At 38.4% G+C, this 20,045-nt stretch overlaps 1 protein-coding gene across 1 annotated transcript; it reads left to right on the forward strand.

The window, feature by feature from the left end:
- The first annotated feature begins 1,502 nt into the window (after positions 1-1,502).
- SLD5 (DNA replication protein-like protein) lies at positions 1,503-3,465 on the forward strand. The gene is made up of 6 exons (XM_079015867.1): positions 1,503-1,790; positions 2,020-2,142; positions 2,240-2,322; positions 2,415-2,524; positions 2,735-2,810; positions 3,109-3,465. The coding sequence occupies exons 1-6, from the start codon at positions 1,608-1,610 to the stop codon at positions 3,209-3,211; spliced, it is 678 nt and encodes a 225-aa protein (XP_078871993.1). The 5' UTR covers positions 1,503-1,607; the 3' UTR covers positions 3,212-3,465.
- The last annotated feature ends 16,580 nt before the right edge of the window (positions 3,466-20,045 follow it).

Raw genomic sequence — 20,045 nt, forward strand, 5'->3', positions numbered from 1 at the left:
AAATGGTTAAATCGAAAAAAAGACAAAAATATAGTCGATTTTAGTTATTAACCCTCTTAATAATCTTATATTATCGTTTTAAATTGAAAAGCCACAAAAAAATTCAGGGATAATGACTTAAAATGGTAATGTATTTTTCGATTTGTACACATTTGGTCACTGAGTTTTTTTTTCGTCCACATTTACCCCTTGAACTTGTTAAACTGTATATATTTAGTCCTTATGACCGGCTACTTCAGGTTAGTCAGTAAAAAGGACTTAATAGGGTAATATGTTTTTCATTTTGTACACATTTAGTCCTTAATATTTTTGTATACATTTAGTCCTTAATATATATATATATATATATATATATATATATATATATATATATATTTTGCAAAATAAGTCATTTTTGTTTTTGTTGTCATTCAATACTTATGAATGATTTCTTTAGGTTTTTCTCATTAAATATTATGTGGGACATTCATTAATGAGGTGTTTCACCTTTTAATGCTTATGTCCATTGCGATCTCCACTACTTGGTTGCTTAGGTCATGTGTTTTGAACGTCATAACTTCTTTATACGATCTTTATATCCATGCAAACGAACTTTATATCCATGCGTTCATATTTTAGTTTACTATAACTTTCATTTAGATTACCCTTGTTAAAAAAATAATATATTTTCACTTACGATTTTTATATCCGTAGGGGCGGATTTAACCTGGTCCCAGTGTTGCACCGGCAACACCTATTTTTTCTGTCTCCAATGGAACTTTTTTTTTTTATTTCTTTTCGTTTATACCTATTTTTCATGTATTACTAACACCTATCTCATTTTGGCAACACCTATTATGTATTCCTGCGTCCTCCCCTATTTATACGTTTTTTATGAATGCATGTATAGATGTTTTTTTTTATAAAATCGTAAGTAAAATGTATTAAATTTTAACGGGGTAATCTTAATGAAAATTAACACATGGATATAAAAGTCATCAAAATCTGATATCCTATAAAGAAATTACGACGTTCAGAATACAAGACCTAAGCCAAACCACAAGACTTACGCAACCACACAATCAAGATCACGTTAGACATAAACATCAATAACCTCAAACACCTTATCAATGATTGTTCCACATAAGATGTCGTGAAAAACATCTAAAAAAATCATTCTTAAGTACTGAATGAGTACAAAAAAAACTTATTTTGAAACAAACAAAATGTTAAGGACTAAATATGTACAAAAATATTAAGGACTAAATGTGTACAAAATAAAAAATATATTACCCTATTAAGTCATTTTTGCCGGCTAACCTGAAGGAACAGGTCATAAGAACTGAATGTATACAGTTTAACAAGTTGAAAGGCTAAATATAAACGAAAAAAAAAACTCAATAATCAAATATGTACAACATTCATTGTACCAAAAATTCATGCTTATGCGGTTCTATTTAATTACCATTAAATGAAATAAATTTGGTGGCTAAAAATGTAAAAGGGGAGAAAAGGGAAATTTGGCGCCAAAACCCTAAATTTTCATCTAGCTCAATGATATCTGTTTCTGTTCATTACTTTCTTCAAATTCGAGACTTGCAGAAAAATTGTTACTCGGTTGAGATCACATGGAGTCGGGTTCAGACAAGGGTACAGGCGGATCCTCGGCAATGGACGACTATGAGACCTTGATTTCCACCACAGATGCAGATCTCCTCAAACGTTCATGGCGCAACGAGAAGGCATCCCCAGAGATCCTTCAATTTGAGTCTTCTTTAGTTCAGAGGTCCAGAGAACAGATTCAATTGATGGTACGTACATCCACTTTAACCCTAATTTCCGAAGATATTTTCCGTTGATGTTCTAGTTTTCTTTTTCATGGTTATGAACTGTACCCATGGCCTAGAAACTAAGATTTGTTTGAAATTGAAACTATCGAACACTGTATTATGATGATTTAACTCCAATTCCTGATTTCACTCATGGGTATTTTTCCTTTTATCGCAAATATTCTGGTAATCTCTTTCTTTCTGCAACCAGGAAGAAACTGTGGAAGAGTTCATGAACAATGGCGAAGACCCACTTACGGTTTCCCTTTATCAGATGGATATAGACAGGACTATGTTTTTGTTAAGATCATATCTCAGGATTCGTCTTCAAAAGGTATTTTACACTTACATATATCAAGACTTGCGATTATTTCATCATTGTTTCAGAATTTACCTAATACACCTGCATTTGTGTTCAATCTGTATCACAGATTGAGAAATTCATGTTTCACATCCAAAAAACTGCTGAACTTTGGACAAGGCTATCTAGGCAAGAACAAAAGTTTGCTAAACGGTAACATTCCAATTCTCTTAATCTCATCTGACTTTTTTAACTTGAAATCACACAATGAACATTTCTCAAATTTATATTCACTGTTTTTACAGATCCATTGAAGATATGAAACAACATTTAGACGAATCTGTATTGTCTAAATTGCCTGATCGATACAAGTCCCATTTGAAACAATCTGTTATAAGTGAAGAAGATGACATGGGTAATTTCTGTTTTTTTTTTTACATGAACTAAAATACTTATGTTTTTATATACATAAATAGACATATGTTATATTGAAAATTTAATGTTGTAATAGAAATAAATGGAATTAGGATATAATCATATAATTACAAAGTATGTTGCTATTTCTTGCATTTATCTATTCTTATTTACGCCTAATATTTTTTTTTTCTCAACGTATGAATTTCAGTCATGGAACCGAAGTTAGATGCGTTTGTTATTTGCAGAAGCAGGAAATTTTTAGGTGGTCTTCCGGTTGATGATAGGTGAGCAATCTTTTTTTATTTTTTATTTTTTATTTGTATTGATGTTATAAGAAAGGTTAAGGTCATGAAATGGCAATCAACTTATTCCATTTTTGTAACATCTAGGTGACTAAACTTTTTAATTTTGATACAAGTAAATTATTTTAATTTTGTATAGTAAAATAATTTGAAGTTAAAGTAAAATAAAAATTAGAAGGTTTAATGACGTGAAATAGTTCGTTGCCATTTCGTTACATATAAGAAAGAGTACTTAGCTATTTTGTCATTTTGTGACATGAAATGGTGTTTGATATGATAGTGGAGAAGAAAATCCGCTAGACATGTACGCGGGGGATATTTATGCACTTCGTTACAAGTCGATAAAACCACTAGTTGAAAGTGGCCAACTTGATCTCGTTTGAGTTTTTTTTTTTTTTTTTTTTTTTTTTTTTTTTTTTTTTTAAAGCTTATGGATGTTGTGTTTAGTGTAATATTAACCTCTCAAAACATTGTATTAGGCATTTAAAATCACACAATGCATCCCATGTTTGTTTTCAATCGTTAACTTGAAATGATGTCTTGGTTTGTGTAAAATCTAATGAAGCATTTAAGCATTGTGTGACAAGATATGACATAAGGTATTGATGGCGCACAAATTGTAATTTTTTATTCTACACATACCTAAACTTGAATTTATTATCAAAGTAAATGCAATACAGAAAAATTAAATAATAGATACTATCAAATTTGAATTTGCTAAACATCACAATTCACAAGCACACATATACATCATCTTATGGAGATTGTTTTGTTACGATTAGTTATTTTTTTGTGCTAACCTTTTCAAGATTTATCATGAAATGACGATGCGGTTTGTGAAGTACACTTAGTTAGACTAGGGACCATCTTATTTTCTTTTCATTTTCTAAAACCTAATAAATTGTTATCTTTCACTTCCCTTTATTTATTCTTTTAAGTTAAATTAAAATATTATAATTTAACAAATTAAAACAATATGCACAAATTTAATAAAAATGGAATTTACTTTTCCACGATTTCTTTGGAAAGATTAAACAAACATAAGAAAGTATTGAAATTAGATTCCAGTTTTTTCTAATTACAAAATATTCCAGCTGACCAACCCCCACCTTATGGTTTCCTACGCTCAGGGTCTAAAGTTTTGAATCATTAAACTCTTTCCAACTTGCAGTTTGGAAATGTTCCTAATTTCATCGATAATTTTACTTTTTAATTAAAAAGTTGCTAATATTCTTGAAATATATGCACTTTACAAACATGTAATTTTTTTGAAAAGTGCCTTTATTTCACATTTTCTCAATATGTTTTGGGAAGTGCCTTTATTTCACGAATTATGACCAAGCATTCAAACAATCAAGAATTGATATGGAACATCTTCACAACATTATTCTTTGATTTTATTATTATTATTATTATTTTATTTCTTATGTGCTACATGAACATTACAATGTATAGTCATGATTTTTTTCCCAATAATCTCAGCAAATAAATAGTAGTTTTCTATCAATATGTATGGTTTTGGATTATCAGTAATGATATTTCTTTAGAATTTAAATACTTGATCGACCATTTTACTTCTATTATGCTAATTAGGGGTGAATGCGGTGCGATTCAGTACAGTTATTAGCCAAAACCTCACCACTAACCGCAAATGCAGTTAATCCATTTTCAAAAACGCTTGGTGCGGTTATTTTTGCGGTGCAGTTAGACGGTTATTTTTGTGGTGCAGTATTTTTTTTTTTTTTTTTTTTTTTTGTGTGTTGGGGTTATTAACCGCATGGATTTGATGCGGTTACTTTGTGTGGTTTTTAACCACAGTTTAGAGCTCAAACGGTTTTAAGAGTTTAAACATATTACTTGTAATAAAAAACCATAAAATATAAAACAATTAACTTAAATCACAAACAACTAATATCTTAAAAATAATAATTAACAATAAATATTTTAAAATTTTTTAATTTTACCATTTTTCAAAGTTAAACATAACAAAAAATTAATACTTTTGTCTTCTACTATTTTACCCATATTTCATCTATAAAATTTGTCTTATTTTTAATATTTAATATATTAGTAATTAATAAAGAAAATTGTATATATAATATATGCGGTGCAGTACGGTTTTTTATGGTTTTTGAAAACTAATAATCGCACTGCACCACAAATTTGCGGTTTTTGAAAAACCAAAAACATCACCATCAATTTTTACTGCGGTTACGGTTTATCAGTTACGATTTATACGGTTTTTACAGTTAATTTTAGTTGTGGTGTGATTTTTGCTCACCCATAATGCTAATATTAATCACTTCTATATTGGGATTAGTTACTAGTTCAAATTTGATACAAAGGAATTAGTTGAAGTGTTACTTTTTTTTTTTTTTTTTTTTTTGAAAAGGTAAATGCTTCAAGTCTCTACCCAATATTCAAGTTTAGACCTCAACATAAAAACAAATTCACAAACCAAAAGCATATTTCAAAATTTAATCAAATAAATGATTTTTCCTGTAAATATGAGTCTTTGGATGCACATGTGTTTAATGAAATGCAAGATATGAGATTTCGTATCTAGTGTTCAATGAACCATAAGATACAATTTTTCTTCAACATATGTTTTTCAAGGCCATGTGTGCTTAGGTGTTTTGTACACATAAACACATACATTATGAAAAATTCGATAATGATGGTTTAAATAAGTTGAAAAAAAAACATTACATAGATATGCGTTTATGATTTAAGACTTTAACTCATTAAACCCGTAAAAAAACTATCAAAAGCATGTTAAGAAGTATACAAATTATGTAATCCAATCGAACCAACATATAAATTGTACAAATCCATTTCACTATTTCAGCAATGTATCCTATCGTTCTACATATCTAGATAAATAATCATCTAAAACCAAACCTCAACGACTTACAACGCGATTCCTCCATCAAATTACGATTACCAGCTGTCGGCTTACATACTGAACGCGACTGTAAACAAGGAAACATAGGTGGAGTCGCCGCCGGCGTTTGGATCAGAGAATCGACGATGAGATTAGTAATATCTTTCAGAGGTACTCTGTGGTTGCTTTTCTTCTTCTGCTTCTTCTTCTTCAATGTCATCTTCGCACTGAGCTTATTATCGGTGGTTTTGGAAGTGGATAAAAATGGAGGGATGTTCTCTTTGTTATCATGGAATTGGCATAAAGAGATGGCTCCCTCCATTTTCCAGATTGCCACAGAGAATGAGAGTCGAGAGTGGAAGACATATTAAATATTGGATATTTGGATTTGGATTTGGAGTTTGGAGGGATGAATTTTGATGTTGAAATTTTGGGGATTTTGATATTGGAGGAGGGAAAGATTGAGTTTACATTTGAGTTCAGCGAAAACCCAAAAAACTTCTAAAGCGTTTGTGTAATTTTTGGGGGCAAAATCAAATTCGGCGCTTTTGATTCGATCCACGTGGTAATTGAACTTTCAGCAACGGAATCATTATTATTATTATTATTATTATTATTATTATTATTATTATTATTTTCGTTTCAAAAATTATTATTATTATTTATTATTTATATTATTTATTATTTATTATTGTTTTTTGTTCGTTAAAAAACCCATGAATGTTCCTAAAGGGTGTACGATAAGACAACTGTATATATAGCCCACGTTATAAAAAGACCCACAAAAATTATATAGACGTGTATGTATATATGAATTAAATAAAAATATTCAAAAACTAATTATCTCCAAAAGAAATTAAAAAAATTATTTTTTATTTTATTATTTTATTAAATAACTAATAAAAAGAAAGCTAAATTGGTAGATGATGGTCAACAAAAATAAATGTTCTTTTTAGATAATACTCATAAATATAGTTATTACATACAATATATTGTCTCTCTGATTGCTTTTATTATATATATATATATATATATATATATATATATCAACGCAACATAACTAAAGTCGCTTAAAACAAACTTCAGTCATTGAGGTTGTCATTATGTGCTGATATGCTAGAGCTCTCAAATATGCATGAAGGAAAATCAAGCAAATGAGTTGCAATATAAGTATTAAATAATTGAATGAAGTAATAAGTTTCAATCCAGTACATACTAGTAAGATTTACTCCATGGACTTGCAAACTTAATGAAAATAGTGAAACTTGCGAACCGAAGTTAGCATACAAAATAGTTGAGATTTTCTTTACCCACACAAACAACACTTTTTTTTTTAATTTAACTTGATTTATGGTGAAACCAAACACTTGACAACCCCAAACTTTTTCTCATGAAATAGCACTGAACTTTCGGAAATCGAATCAAACCCTTGATAGCAACAATTTTTTGCACTTAAACAACAATCCACTATATGGAAAAATGCATTTGGTGAATAACAATCCACATTACATCTATGAGGTTTGTTGTATTGATAAACAACCAGCTCCTTGAAACATTTGAACTGACATTTATACCCTTGAAAAAGTGTTTAAGATATTCCAGTGAATCTTGTCTTAATATACTTTGCACCACCTGATAGCAGCCTAACAGAAACACAAGACAAACATGATGTACAATTTCTGACATGTAAATGTTGTTGCCCCTCTGGTTGAATGTGAATTGTTGTTGCTGTAAGTGTTGTTGCACCATGCTCTATATAAAAAACAAAATTAAATAAACCTACTTTGGGGCTCTATAGCCTAGACAGATATCATAAAACCCAAAAAACAATACATACGAACTAGTCGTGGATACTTATGAATTCTTAATTGTGAATTTAAATAAGTTTTAAACTAAACTTGTTTAAAACATTTAAATTTCTTATTTTTTATGCATTCCATATAATCTACATATTTATTAAATATTCAACATAATAAGAAATCTTGATTATTATCATGCCCAATTAAGAATTCCATATCTAGTTTCACTGTTTTACGAGTGGACCACATCAATCTCACAGTTCTCCAACTCCCTCTCGGTTGATTATCGTCCGGTGTTGCCAAGAACATCGTGAAGATCTTAAAAAGGAATTATATCTTATCATTGTTTCCATTCATATCGATCCTGAAAGAGAAGCTTTTATATAATTTTAGGACGAAGAGTGTTATTATCTGCAAAAATCAATAAATCGTCCTTCAAATCATCGAATATTGTTTCAAATTAAGGACTTCTACACTCATCGACGACTCCTTAGAAAAAACCATCTACGAATAATCGACAAGGGTTTTTTCTTTTTGTAATTTAACTGCGATTTTCGTTTCTATTTTTTGAAGTTTGAAATTTTGTAATCCGTCTCATTCTTACCCTCGCTCGAATAACGACGCCCTAACTGTGAATCTTATTTTCGTTTCTCTTAATTTTGCATATTTGGGTATCAATAAAACATGATACCACTATTGAAAGCGCTTGATTGAATTTATAAGATGCAAATATGGATTATGTGCAGTTATGGAGTAAAGTTTCTTCAGTGGCAATTCCCAGGTAAGTCTGTTAAACTTCAACTTCACTGATGTTTGCTTTCGCAGTCATTGGCTCACTGCATTGCCTTGTGTAGCTACCCTCTCCTTCTATGTGTGTGTATTTTTTCCTGTTAGATTTCATAAGATAGGTTTTGTGAAGGTGGTTTCTAATTTTCTCATACTCCATAATTGAATCGCATTACATGGAATGCTCTTATATAGTGATAATAGGTAAATGATAATAGAGCTTGATAATTGATGTTTGATATGCTTTTGACTTTAGCAATGTCACAGATATAACCTTGATATATATATATATATATATATATATATATATATATATATATATGGTTCGTTAATTATTACAAATATGTAACAGAGTATCATGTGCTAATTCATGAGTAAATCCCGATTTATTGAAGTTTCATGTAACTAAATTTGTTAAAATGTCGATGTTGTTATCTATTTACCGTAACGTGTGGCTATAAGAATACGGTTTAAAAAAAAGTTTTTTCATGCAGTCGAGTAACATACTTTCTATCTTGGTATAAAACATTTGGGCATTTCATTGTTTTATCCATGTTTGACTTCCTCTTCCTTTTATTTCTATAGGGATTGTGGGAAACAAGTTTATATTTGTAAGCAAGTACAAATCGGGTTCTCTTACTTTTGCAAATTCAAAACTTGAAGTTGAGTATGCTCTATAGCGAATATCTAACCTGTTTGTTTTTGTCCGACAATTAGGTTCTCAAGGTAACCACATATTTTGTTTTTTTATTGACCTTAATCTATCATATGAATCATTTCATATGAAGTGCAAGACAGGATTTGTACATCATTTTAGTCAAAACATGAGTTGCTACACACAAATATATCATTAGGGGATAGGTGTTCTTAGAGTATTGAACTTATCACAACAAAACATCCATTACCAAGATATATGTAATGAATCACTTTTAGTCAATTAAATAACAAATCACTTAGCTATTTGATCCAACCAAGTATGTTGTTCTGGAGGTTGTAGGATGTAAAAAAAAGTTTTTAACGTCCCAAATCCTTTTAATTCATCCTCAATTTTTTATGTCATATTCAATCAAGTAGTAGACATAGCAATAAAGATCAACGAGAATGTTGTTCCGGAGGTTGTAGGATGTAAAAAAATGTTTTTAAAGTCCCAAATCCTTCTAATTCATCCTCAATTTTTTTATATCATATCGAATCAAGTAGTAGACATAACAATAAAGATTAATGAGAAACCAAAGGAAAAAGTGGCTAAAGCCTTAATAGAGAAATCGAAGATGATATTTCTTGATTAATCCTAATCTTCGTAAACTCCACTGCTAATGATGTTGATAGGTTTTCCATAAAGGTGAAAAAAATCATAGCATGAAATCACATTCGGCTTTCATTTATTTGTTGATTATAACAACATACTTCCATTTCTTTTTTTATTCATGTATTGTATATTGAAAATTCACCCATTTATAGCATTGTACTTTCCTTTGTTGGGTTATTAGCATAATATACATTAGATAACAGGAAAAAAACCCAAAGTACCCTTTGGGTCATGCTTAGCACGGGCCTCAAACTTTTATAGTATATATATATATATATATATATATATATATATATATATATATATATATATATATATATATATATATATATATATATATATATATAAAGACTTTTTTTTTGGTCTTGACCCTCAAATCAATACGATGGCTCTGAAACTACCATGTCATATTATTTAGACACGGTTATTTTTTTTAGACACGGTTTATTAATGCATGTTACCTTGGTTACTAACTAATACGCTTCAAGTTAGTGACATCAATGAAATACTTTTGGATAGTAGAGTAATTTAGGTCATAGTGACATCATAAATCCACCTCACAGCAGAAATCGGGTCCTCGGGGGGGGGGGGGGGGGGGTTCGTGTTGTTGAATTCTCAGTACTGCATCGAATCACCCCCATGCGGTCTCACAACACCAACGACAACGACAACGACAATCTCAGTGAAGGCAACATAGCACTCGTCAAACAACTCAATCAACGTGACCTTAATGTATATTTTAAATCTTATTTATTTTATTGTATAATATATCTTAATATCATATAAAACAAAAATATATGAATAATCCTATCTTATTCATTCACAAAATGACTACATGACTTGATCACAAAAGTTACATGTTTGATTACTAAGCTTAGCTGGAAACGCAAGGATTACAATTCTCTCCCCCTTAGGATGATTCTGTCCCAAAATCAAGTGTCTGAAAACAGATGTGGATAGCGACTCTCATGTCACTTTCTGTTTCACAGGTGAGATTTGACCATGTTGGGTGTTTCCATCGCACTAGCACTAAGTCAATCATCTTACGACGTAACTTATTTTTCTTACAGTCGATGATTTCTACAGGCTCTTCAACAAGCCACCTATCTTCATTGATCCTTAATTTTGAAAGTGGAAGCATATCCACTTCTATCCCAAGTACTTCCTCAAATAACAAACGTGAAAGGTATTATGGATACCTTCCAGATAGGCGGGCAATTTAAGCTTATAAGCTTGATTCCCTATCCTTTGAAGTACCTTGAATGGTCCTATGAAAAGAGCACTCAAATTCCCACGCTTTCCGAATCTAATAAGTCCATTCCATGGCGAGAATTTAAGTAACACTTGATCACCCACATCAAATGTTATCGATCGTCGTTTCTTAGCTGCGTAGCTCTTTTGACAACTTTGGGCATCTAACATCCTTTCGCTATCGACTTTAAGCTTCTCGGCGGTTTGATGTACTATGTCCAGACCCGTAAAAATGCTTCTCTCCCACTTCTAGCCAACACGGCGACGTTCGACACTTCCTTCCATATAGTGCTTCATAGGGAGGCATCTTGATGCTTGAGTGATAACTATTGTTGTAGGAAATTCGGCCAAGGATAAATGCTCATCCCAACTACCCACAAACTCTAAGGCGCATGCCCACAACATATCCTCCAAGGTTTGGATAGTTATCTCACTATATCTGTCTGTTTACAGATGATAAACAGTACTCAAACACAACTTTGTGCCTAACTCTTCCTGCATACTTTTCCAAAATCTGGAGGTGAATCTACTGTCCCTTTTTGACACGATAGATAAGGGCACTCCATGAATCCTTAAGATTTCTCTTACGTATGTCTCTGCCAACTTGTGACAACCCGGAATTTTCATTCGGTCAAACCCTAAAAGTCAATCACTTCATATTATAAGTCAAGTTCACTTTTACTTGTTTTTGGGAAAAATAAGTTCATTTGATTATTTTAATAATTAATCTTTAAACGAAAGGGTGAACGAATGTGTCGTCTCGGGTTTTGAAATTTAAAAACCGCAAACACCTCGTGTCTTAGAAGTTCACGACCAAACTTTTATGTTTGGGTCGAAAAATCATCCAAAAAATGTAAACTCATGCCTTAAGCATGAGTTTACTCCCCAAACTAGTCATTCTTGTGTTTACTCCCCATTTACCAAAAGAGTAAACTCCAAACTCTCTCAAGTATCATCCAAGTTTTTATTCAATATCTTCAATCTAGTAAGTGTTTCTATCCCTTTCAAGTTAGTATATCACTTAATCTAGTGATTTTACATCCTTTAATCCATCCATTTTTGTGTTTTGATTAGTTTTCCAAAAACACCAAGAACACCAAGAACACACACTAAGTGTTCTTGGACTTTATGAAACGACCCAAAAATACGACCCAAAAATTTTCATTTTTCAATATAATCAAAACCATAATATGAGTATCATAACATAAAAACATACGCGATGTATCCCAATCATAATAAAATACTGTGCGGAAAACTGTATCATACTACATCAAATCCAAAACAACTAAAACCATCCCCAGGATAAAAGCTAAGCTGTGGTGTGTGCGATGTTGTCACCCCGAGCTCTTCCCTTTGCTTGCGGAAGTACCTGAAACCAAAACTGAAACTGTAAGCACGAAGCTTAGTGAGCTCCCCCAAAATACCACATACCATACAATAACATATAACACATATTGGGCCTTGCCCACTGCATCGGGCCGAACCCGGAAACTGCATCGGACCGAAGTCCGGAACTGACTGGGACCTTGTCCCCTGCATCGGACCAAAGTCCGGAACTAACTGCATCGGACCGAAGTCCGGAACTAACTGGGACCTTGTCCCCTGCATCGGACCGAAGTCCGGAACTAACTGCATCAGACCGAAGTCCGGGACTAACTGCATCGGACCGAAGTCCGGAACTAACTGGGACCTTGTCCCCTGCATCGGACCGGAGTCCGGAACTAACTGACTGAACATATCATAGCATATCAACTAGCATGAACACATATACTGCATACTACATCGAGCTGTAGCCCGGAACACATAACACGTAACACATAAAACATAGCACATAAATCCTGTCTGAGCCACGAAGGCATCAAACATACTAGCTGCTACATCGGACCGAAGTCCGGAAACTACTGCTAACTGGACGGGCCGACATTGTGGCCTTAGACCCGTCCCTACTTGAAGGAAACTCACCTCGTAAACTGGCGTCTGAGTGTGTGTCTCTGAAAGCTACCGGCTGCTGCTCCTGAATCTCCTCGGCTACAAGCCCATGAACACACTCAATCAGATACTAAACACTGCACTTGGGGTAAAATGACTCTTTTACCCTTGGTCAAAGTCAGCTTACTTTTGGGGCTGACTCGCCGAGTTGGGCCACCCAACTCGCCGAGTCCTACTCTCACTTCTCAGTTCTACACGCTGCTACTCGTCGAGTATGGCATCGACTCGACGAGTACCCTCTTGATCCAAGAACTCAGACAATCTTCATCCGACTCGCCGAGCCGTATGAACAAACTCGACGAGTTGTTCATGATCCTAAGAAGATTGCCTTGGACTCGCCGAGTTGTATGAACAACTCGCCGAGTCCCTCCATCACTGAGTCTATCCTCAACTCGTTGAGTCCACTCTCTAACTCACTGGATTCACTCGACACTGATCAAAATGAAGGACTCGGGAACTCGCGACCCAACTCGCCGAGTCGTTCTTCCCGACTCGCCGAGTTGCCGCCATGCAACTGATTTTTACTCGATTTTGTTTGAATCCAACACATACAATTGATAGATCTGAGTCCAATAAGCTGATTTACCACGTAAAGTTTCCAACTTTACGTGCACAACCTCATGAATAAGGGAAATAAGGCTAAAAGGTGCATAAAATGGGTAGATCTATGATTAATATGCAAAGTAACTCCAAAAAGACAGTAGATCTGGGCTCTACAACACCCCAACATTCAGATCCAAAGGTATTTCGACTTATTAAGACATTCATGCAAACATAAGGCTTGGAACAAACATCAAATAGCTCTTAGAAGAGCTCTAATGGAAGTTTAAAGCATATAACAAGAAGGGAACTCCGAAAATACCTCAGTAAACTCAGATTTGCCCTTGGATCTTTGCACTACAACTCGTTTCCTTGCTTCTTTCTTCTTCTCCTTCTTCACACCTTCACAAAATGGCACCAAAACACTTATAAGCTCTCAAGGGAGGATTAGGGTTTTCTCACTGTGTTCTCAGGGTGAGGGAGGCGAGAATGGGGCTATAAGGTGGTTTAAATAGTGGGTAACCCGGGGATTTAGGGTTTCACCCAGACGGATGGACTCGCCGAGTCCAGGATATGGACTCGCCGAGTCCCCAGCTCACGCGTGCTCGCAGCCGCGACCCTACTCGGCGAGTCAGGCTATGAACTCGCCGAGTTCCTCTTGCAAAACTTACAACAATTACCAAGGAATTAACATACCAGAAACGGGTCGTTACAATTCTCCCCCACTTGTCTCAGACTTCGTCCTCGAAGTCTGCTACGGCTGGATCTGTAAATAACTCTGGGTAGTGCTCTCTCATCTCCTCCTCAGCCTCCCACGTCCACTCAGACCCCTTCCGGTGCTGCCACTGCACCTTTACTAACTGAATTTCCTTGTTCCTCAAGGCCTTGGTCTTCCGGTCCAGAATTGCGACCGGTCTCTCAATATAATTCAGGCTGCTATCAACCTGAATATCCTCTAGGGGAACGACTGCTGACTCATCCACCAGACACTTTCTCAACTGAGACACATGGAAAGTGCTGTGGATCTGACTAAGCTCCTCAGGAAGATCTAACCGATAAGCAACCCGACCCACCCGGGCCAAAACCCTGAAAGGACCAATAAATCTGGGGCCCAACTTGCCCCTCTTCCGGAACCTGATGACACCCTTCCAAGGTGAGACTTTCAGAAGGACCATATCTCCCACCTGGAACTCTAAGTCCGAACGCCTCCTATCGGCGTAGCTCTTCTGCCGACTCTGAGCAGTTTGCAGTCTACCACGGACCTGCTGGATCAACTCAGTCGTCTTGAGCACCACCTCTGTGCTCCCAATGACTCGCTGACCGACCTCGCCCCAACAAATCGGGGTCCTACACTTCCTCCCATACAACATCTCAAAGGGAGGTCGATCAATGCTCGCATGATAACTGTTGTTATACGAAAATTCCGCTAACGGAAGATACGTATCCCAACTGCCATCGAAATCTAGGACACATGCCCTAAGCATGCCCTCGAGAGTCTGAATCGTCCTCTCGCTCTGCCCATCTGTCTGAGGGTGGAAAGCGGTGCTGAAATGGAGACGAGTACCCATCTCGTCGTGGAACCGCTTCCAAAAATCTGGATGTGAAACGGACATCTCGGTCAGACACCACTGATACCGACACTCCATGACGTGCCACGATCTCACGCACATAGATATCGGCTAACTTCTCCGCCGATATACTCTCCTGGATCGGGATAAAATGGGCACTCTTCGTCAACCGATCCACTACTACCCATATCGAGTCCACTCCACGTGCGGTCCGGGGAAGCTTGGTGACAAAATCCATGGTAATGTCCTCCCATTTCCACACGGGAATGTCTAACGGCTGCATCCTGCCGTGAGGTCTCTGGTGCTCCGCCTTGACCTTCCGGCAGGTCAGGCATCTCTCGACGTACCAGGCGACGTCCCGCTTCATGCAGGGCCACCAATAATCGGGTCGAAGATCTCGGTACATCTTTGTCGCTCTTGGGTGGATAGAAAATCGAGACTTATGAGCCTCGTCCATCAATACCTGCCGTACCCCACCCCAGTACGGTACCCATACCCTACCATGAAGTGTCAACAAACCCCGACTGTCGTAATCAAATGAAGCTACTCGGCCTACTATCCTCTCACACTTCTGCCTCTCCTCCTTGAGGCCCTCCATCTGAGCCTCCTTGATCCGCTCCAACAGTGGAGTGATCACTGTCATCCTCATACACAGATCCCTGATAGGGGCCGCCGACACCTTGCGGCTTAGGGCGTCGGCCACCACGTTGGCCTTCCCTGGATGATAAAGGATCTCACAGTCATAGTCTTTCAGCACGTCCAACCACCTCCTCTGCCTCATGTTCAAACTCGGCTGATCCATAAGATATCTCAAACTCTTGTGATCCGTGTATATAGTACAACGGACCCCATAAAGGTAATGCCTCCAAATCTTGAGGGCAAACACAACTGCCCCCAGCTCCAAATCATGGGTAGGATAATTAGCCTCGTGAGGCTTCAACTGTCTCGAGGCATAAGCTATCACATGGCCTCGTTGCATCAGAACTGCTCCCAAACCTGTGATCGAGGCATCACAGTAGACTACAAGGTCCTCTACTCCCTCTGGCAAGGTAAGGATCGGAGCCTCGCACAATCTCTGCCTGAGGGTCTCGAATGCTGTCTGCTGCTCCGGACCCCAACGAAATACCACCGACTTCTTGGTCAGTCGGGTGAGCGGCATTGCTATCTTGGAGAAATCCTGAATAAATCTCCGATAATACCCTGCCAACCCTAGGAAGCTCCGAATCTCAGATTGAGACTTCGGGACCTCCCACTGCATCACGGCCTCTATCTTGGCCGGATCTACCAGAATACCCTTCTGGTTGACGAGGTGACCAAGGAACTGCACCTCGCGCAACCAAAACTCACATTTGGAGAACTTTGCGAAAAGTCTCTCCCTCCTCAAAACCTCCAGCACCTCCCGCAGGTGCTCCTCGTGCTGCTCCTGCGTCTTGGAATATACCAAGATGTCATCTATGAACACTATCACTGACCGATCCAGCATCGGTCTACACACGCGGTTCATGAGATCCATGAACGCGGCTGGAGCATTGGTGAGCCCAAATGGCATCACCACAAACTCGTAATGACCATACCTGGTCCTGAAAGCAGTCTTCTGTACATCCTCATCTCTAACCCGCATCTGATGATATCCGGAGCGTAGATCAATCTTGGAGAACCAAGACGCTCCCTGAAGCTGATCAAACAAATCATCTATCCTCGGGAGTGGGTAACGGTTCTTCACTGTTACCTTATTCAACTCCCGATAATCAATACACATACGATGCGACCCATCCTTCTTTCTCACAAACAGGATCGGCGCTCCCCAAGGCGAACTGCTCGGCCGAATGAAACCCTTGTCTAACAGCTCCTGCAGCTGTATAGACAACTCCTGCATCTCAGGGGGAGCTAGTCGATACGGTGCCTTGGCTATCGGAGCCGCACCAGGGACGAGGTCGATCCTGAACTCAACCTGTCTCTCAGGAGGTATCCCCGGCAAATCCTCAGGAAACACGTCCGGGTAGTCTCGAACAATAGGAACATCATCCACTGTCGACTTGCCCTTCTCCCGGGCATCCAAAACGTAGGCTACAAAACCGGCGCAACCCTGCTGAACATAGCGCCTCGCCCTTGCGGCGGAACAAAAGGTCGGTCCTCGCTGTGGCCTCTCGCCCTGAATCACCAACTCTCCCCCACTGGGAGTGCGAACCCTCACTAGCTGAAGCTCGCAATCAATCACTGCCCCATTGGGGCTTAGCCAATCCATACCCACAATAACCTTATTCCCTCGCAGGGGAATAGGTACCAGATCCACTGAAAACTGCTCATCAAATAACTGAAGAGAACACCCTCTGTGCACTTTGCCGACCCTCACGGTCCTATCATCCGCTATCTCAACCTCTAATGGACAATCCAGCTCCCCTGGAGCTCTACTGAACCTCTTGCTAAGCGCAAGAGATACGAATGATCGGGTAGCCCCCGAATCGAATAATACCAAAGCAGAAATGCCGTTCACAGAGAACGACCCTGAATAAAACATACCATCATAAGCAACATTTAATCAATAATAATAAAGAGATAAAAGGGAAGATACATACCCGTCACCACATCAGGAGTCGCTCGCGCCTCCTCTGCTGTCATCTGAAACGCCCTACTCTTCGCCACTGGCGCATCAGCTCGGCCCTGCCGGCCATCTGTAATCCTCAAGGTAGCAGGGGCAGGTGCAGCCACCTTCCCTGCTGAAGCTAAACTCGGACACTGGGACTTTTTATGTCCCCTCTGATTGCACTGAAAGCAAATCAGATCTGATGCTGCGACGGCAGTAGCAGGGGCTGTACAATCCCTACTCAAATGCCCAATCCGACCGCATTTGTAGCAGCCGGAACTCCCTGCCTTGCACGCTCCTTCGTGCAATCTCCCACACTTGCCACATCGACCGTGGCTCTGCTGACTCCTAGATCTGTGATCCGAAACCTTGGGCTTTTTGCCCGAACCGCCTGAACCCGAAACCGCCTCCGGTTTCCTCTTCTTCTCCATCTCAAGATCAATCTCCCTCTCCCGAGCTCTAGCAATCATATCTTCCAGCGTTTTACAGCTGGACCGGCTCACAAACTGGCGGATATCGCTCCGCAACATCTCATGATAACGGGCCTTCTTCATTTCCTCATCAGCTACATACTGAGGAACGAGAAGAGCCCTCTCCCTGAACTTGGCGGTGATCTCCGCCACTGTCTCTGTAGTCTGGGTGAGGTCCTGAAACTCCCTAGCTAGCTGTTGCACCTCAATGACCGGTGCAAACTCCGCCCTGAACCTGGTAGAGAAGTCAGTCCAGGTCATGGCGTCCAATGCTGCATCATCCCCAATGGCATGCCCGACCTCCTCCCACCAATCTCGTGCTCTGTCCTTCAAAAGACAGGACGCCAATCTGACCTTGTCCCCCTCGGGACATCTGCTAGTGCGGAAGGCGTTGGCCACATCCGCCAACCATCTGCTGCTCGCTATGGGGTCTCGCGCCCCATGATAGTCCGGAGCTCCACATGCCCTGAACTCCCTGAAAGTAAGGGTGCGCGACCCCATCATGGCCGCCACCTCGGCACGGAAGGTGCCCAATCTCTCATCCATCGGCTCTAGAATCCCCTCCTTGATCGAACCGAAGATCACAGGAGTCTGCTCTATAATGATGCGCGTAATTTCCGAAGAAAGGAACTCTCGGGTCTGCTCATCCATGCGCTCATCCCCTGAACCTGAACCTGATCCCTCCCCGACACCTCCGCTGCCGGCTGCTGGTCTCGAACGCAGAACCACCATTCTGAAACACATCACAACTACACTAGAAAACAAAAATATCTTGAGGGATCATTGATACTACAACTAGCTTCCTAGTCTTGTCTCAGCCTTTCTTGATTCGAGTACGGATCCTCTGCTTCCAGTAGTACGGGCCCATACTACCTTCCACATCTATCCGTACTTTCTTCAAGAACTGCCCTGACTCCACCAAGTCACTTCTACTACTACTGATCTCTGCTACTCTCATCCTAGGCTTGCCCCAGGGAAATCTCAGACTCAACTCAACTAGTCCTCAGCTGCTGCAGGTCTCCTTATAATGCTAATTAACCATCACCTGAACACCATCACATGTGACGAAGATCAGATAATCCTTCAAGTAAAAGACCCGTCCCTATAACGGTTGGACTCAAACAAGAGCTGCGCAATAGGGCCAGTTCCAACACTCTGGGATTATTTAACCCTGATCACATATGGTGTAACGTGTTCACTTAATGGTTAACTTCCATCACTCAGAACTCCCACAAAGCACGAAGCAAGCAGCATTCAGAATAAGGGAACATACTTAGACAAAACTATTCTCAAACGAGAAACTGGTCTAGCATAAGATGCTAAGCTCTTGCTATCAGGCATAACCTAATCAGGCTATCCTATTGCTGTCTACTCAGTACTAGCATGCAATACTCATAAAGTTGAACACATAAAGCAGGCACATAAGGCATCCTCCTAGATCCTTAGTCTTATACTAGCATGCGGTTTTACTGAAACTGATACTGATACTCATAACATAAACTTGTATGGGTAATTTGGGAGTACTTACTTGAGCTCGGCTGACCGCATGCACACACCTCTATCTTGTTTTCTTCCTTTCTAAGTACTTTCAAAATTCTTTTTATAAAACGTTTTTATTTTGATAAAATCTTTCATTTCCCTTAGTTTGAGTTCATATACACCCGAAAGTGTATCCGAATCCCTCAAACCAGGGCTCTGTACCAACTTGAAACGACCCAAAAATACGACCCAAAAATTTTCATTTTTCAATATAATCAAAACCATAATATGAGTATCATAACATAAAAACATACGCGATGTATCCCAATCATAATAAAATACTGTGCGGAAAACTGTATCATACTACATCAAATCCAAAACAACTAAAACCATCCCCAGGATAAAAGCTAAGCTGTGGTGTGTGCGATGCTGTCACCCCGAGCTCTTCCCTTTGCTTGCGGAAGTACCTGAAACCAAAACTGAAACTGTAAGCACGAAGCTTAGTGAGCTCCCCCAAAATACCACATACCATACAATAACATATAACACATATTGGGC

This window comes from Lactuca serriola, chromosome 8, assembly GCF_051521515.1.
Source record: "Lactuca serriola cultivar US96UC23 chromosome 8, Lser_US96UC23_V15, whole genome shotgun sequence".
Classification (NCBI taxonomy): domain Eukaryota; kingdom Viridiplantae; phylum Streptophyta; class Magnoliopsida; order Asterales; family Asteraceae; genus Lactuca; species Lactuca serriola.

What these genes read in the sequence shown, in the direction of transcription:
- SLD5 (XM_079015867.1), top strand. Translation starts at nt 1,608, where the DNA reads ATGGAGTCGGGTTCAGACAAGGGTACAGGCGGATCCTCGGCAATGGAC. An exon ending in GAACAAAAGTTTGCTAAACG is followed by an intron (nt 2,323 to 2,414) that starts GTAACATTCCAA and finishes CTGTTTTTACAG; the next exon opens with ATCCATTGAAGATATGAAAC. An exon ending in AAGTGAAGAAGATGACATGG is followed by an intron (nt 2,525 to 2,734) that starts GTAATTTCTGTT and finishes TATGAATTTCAG; the next exon opens with TCATGGAACCGAAGTTAGAT.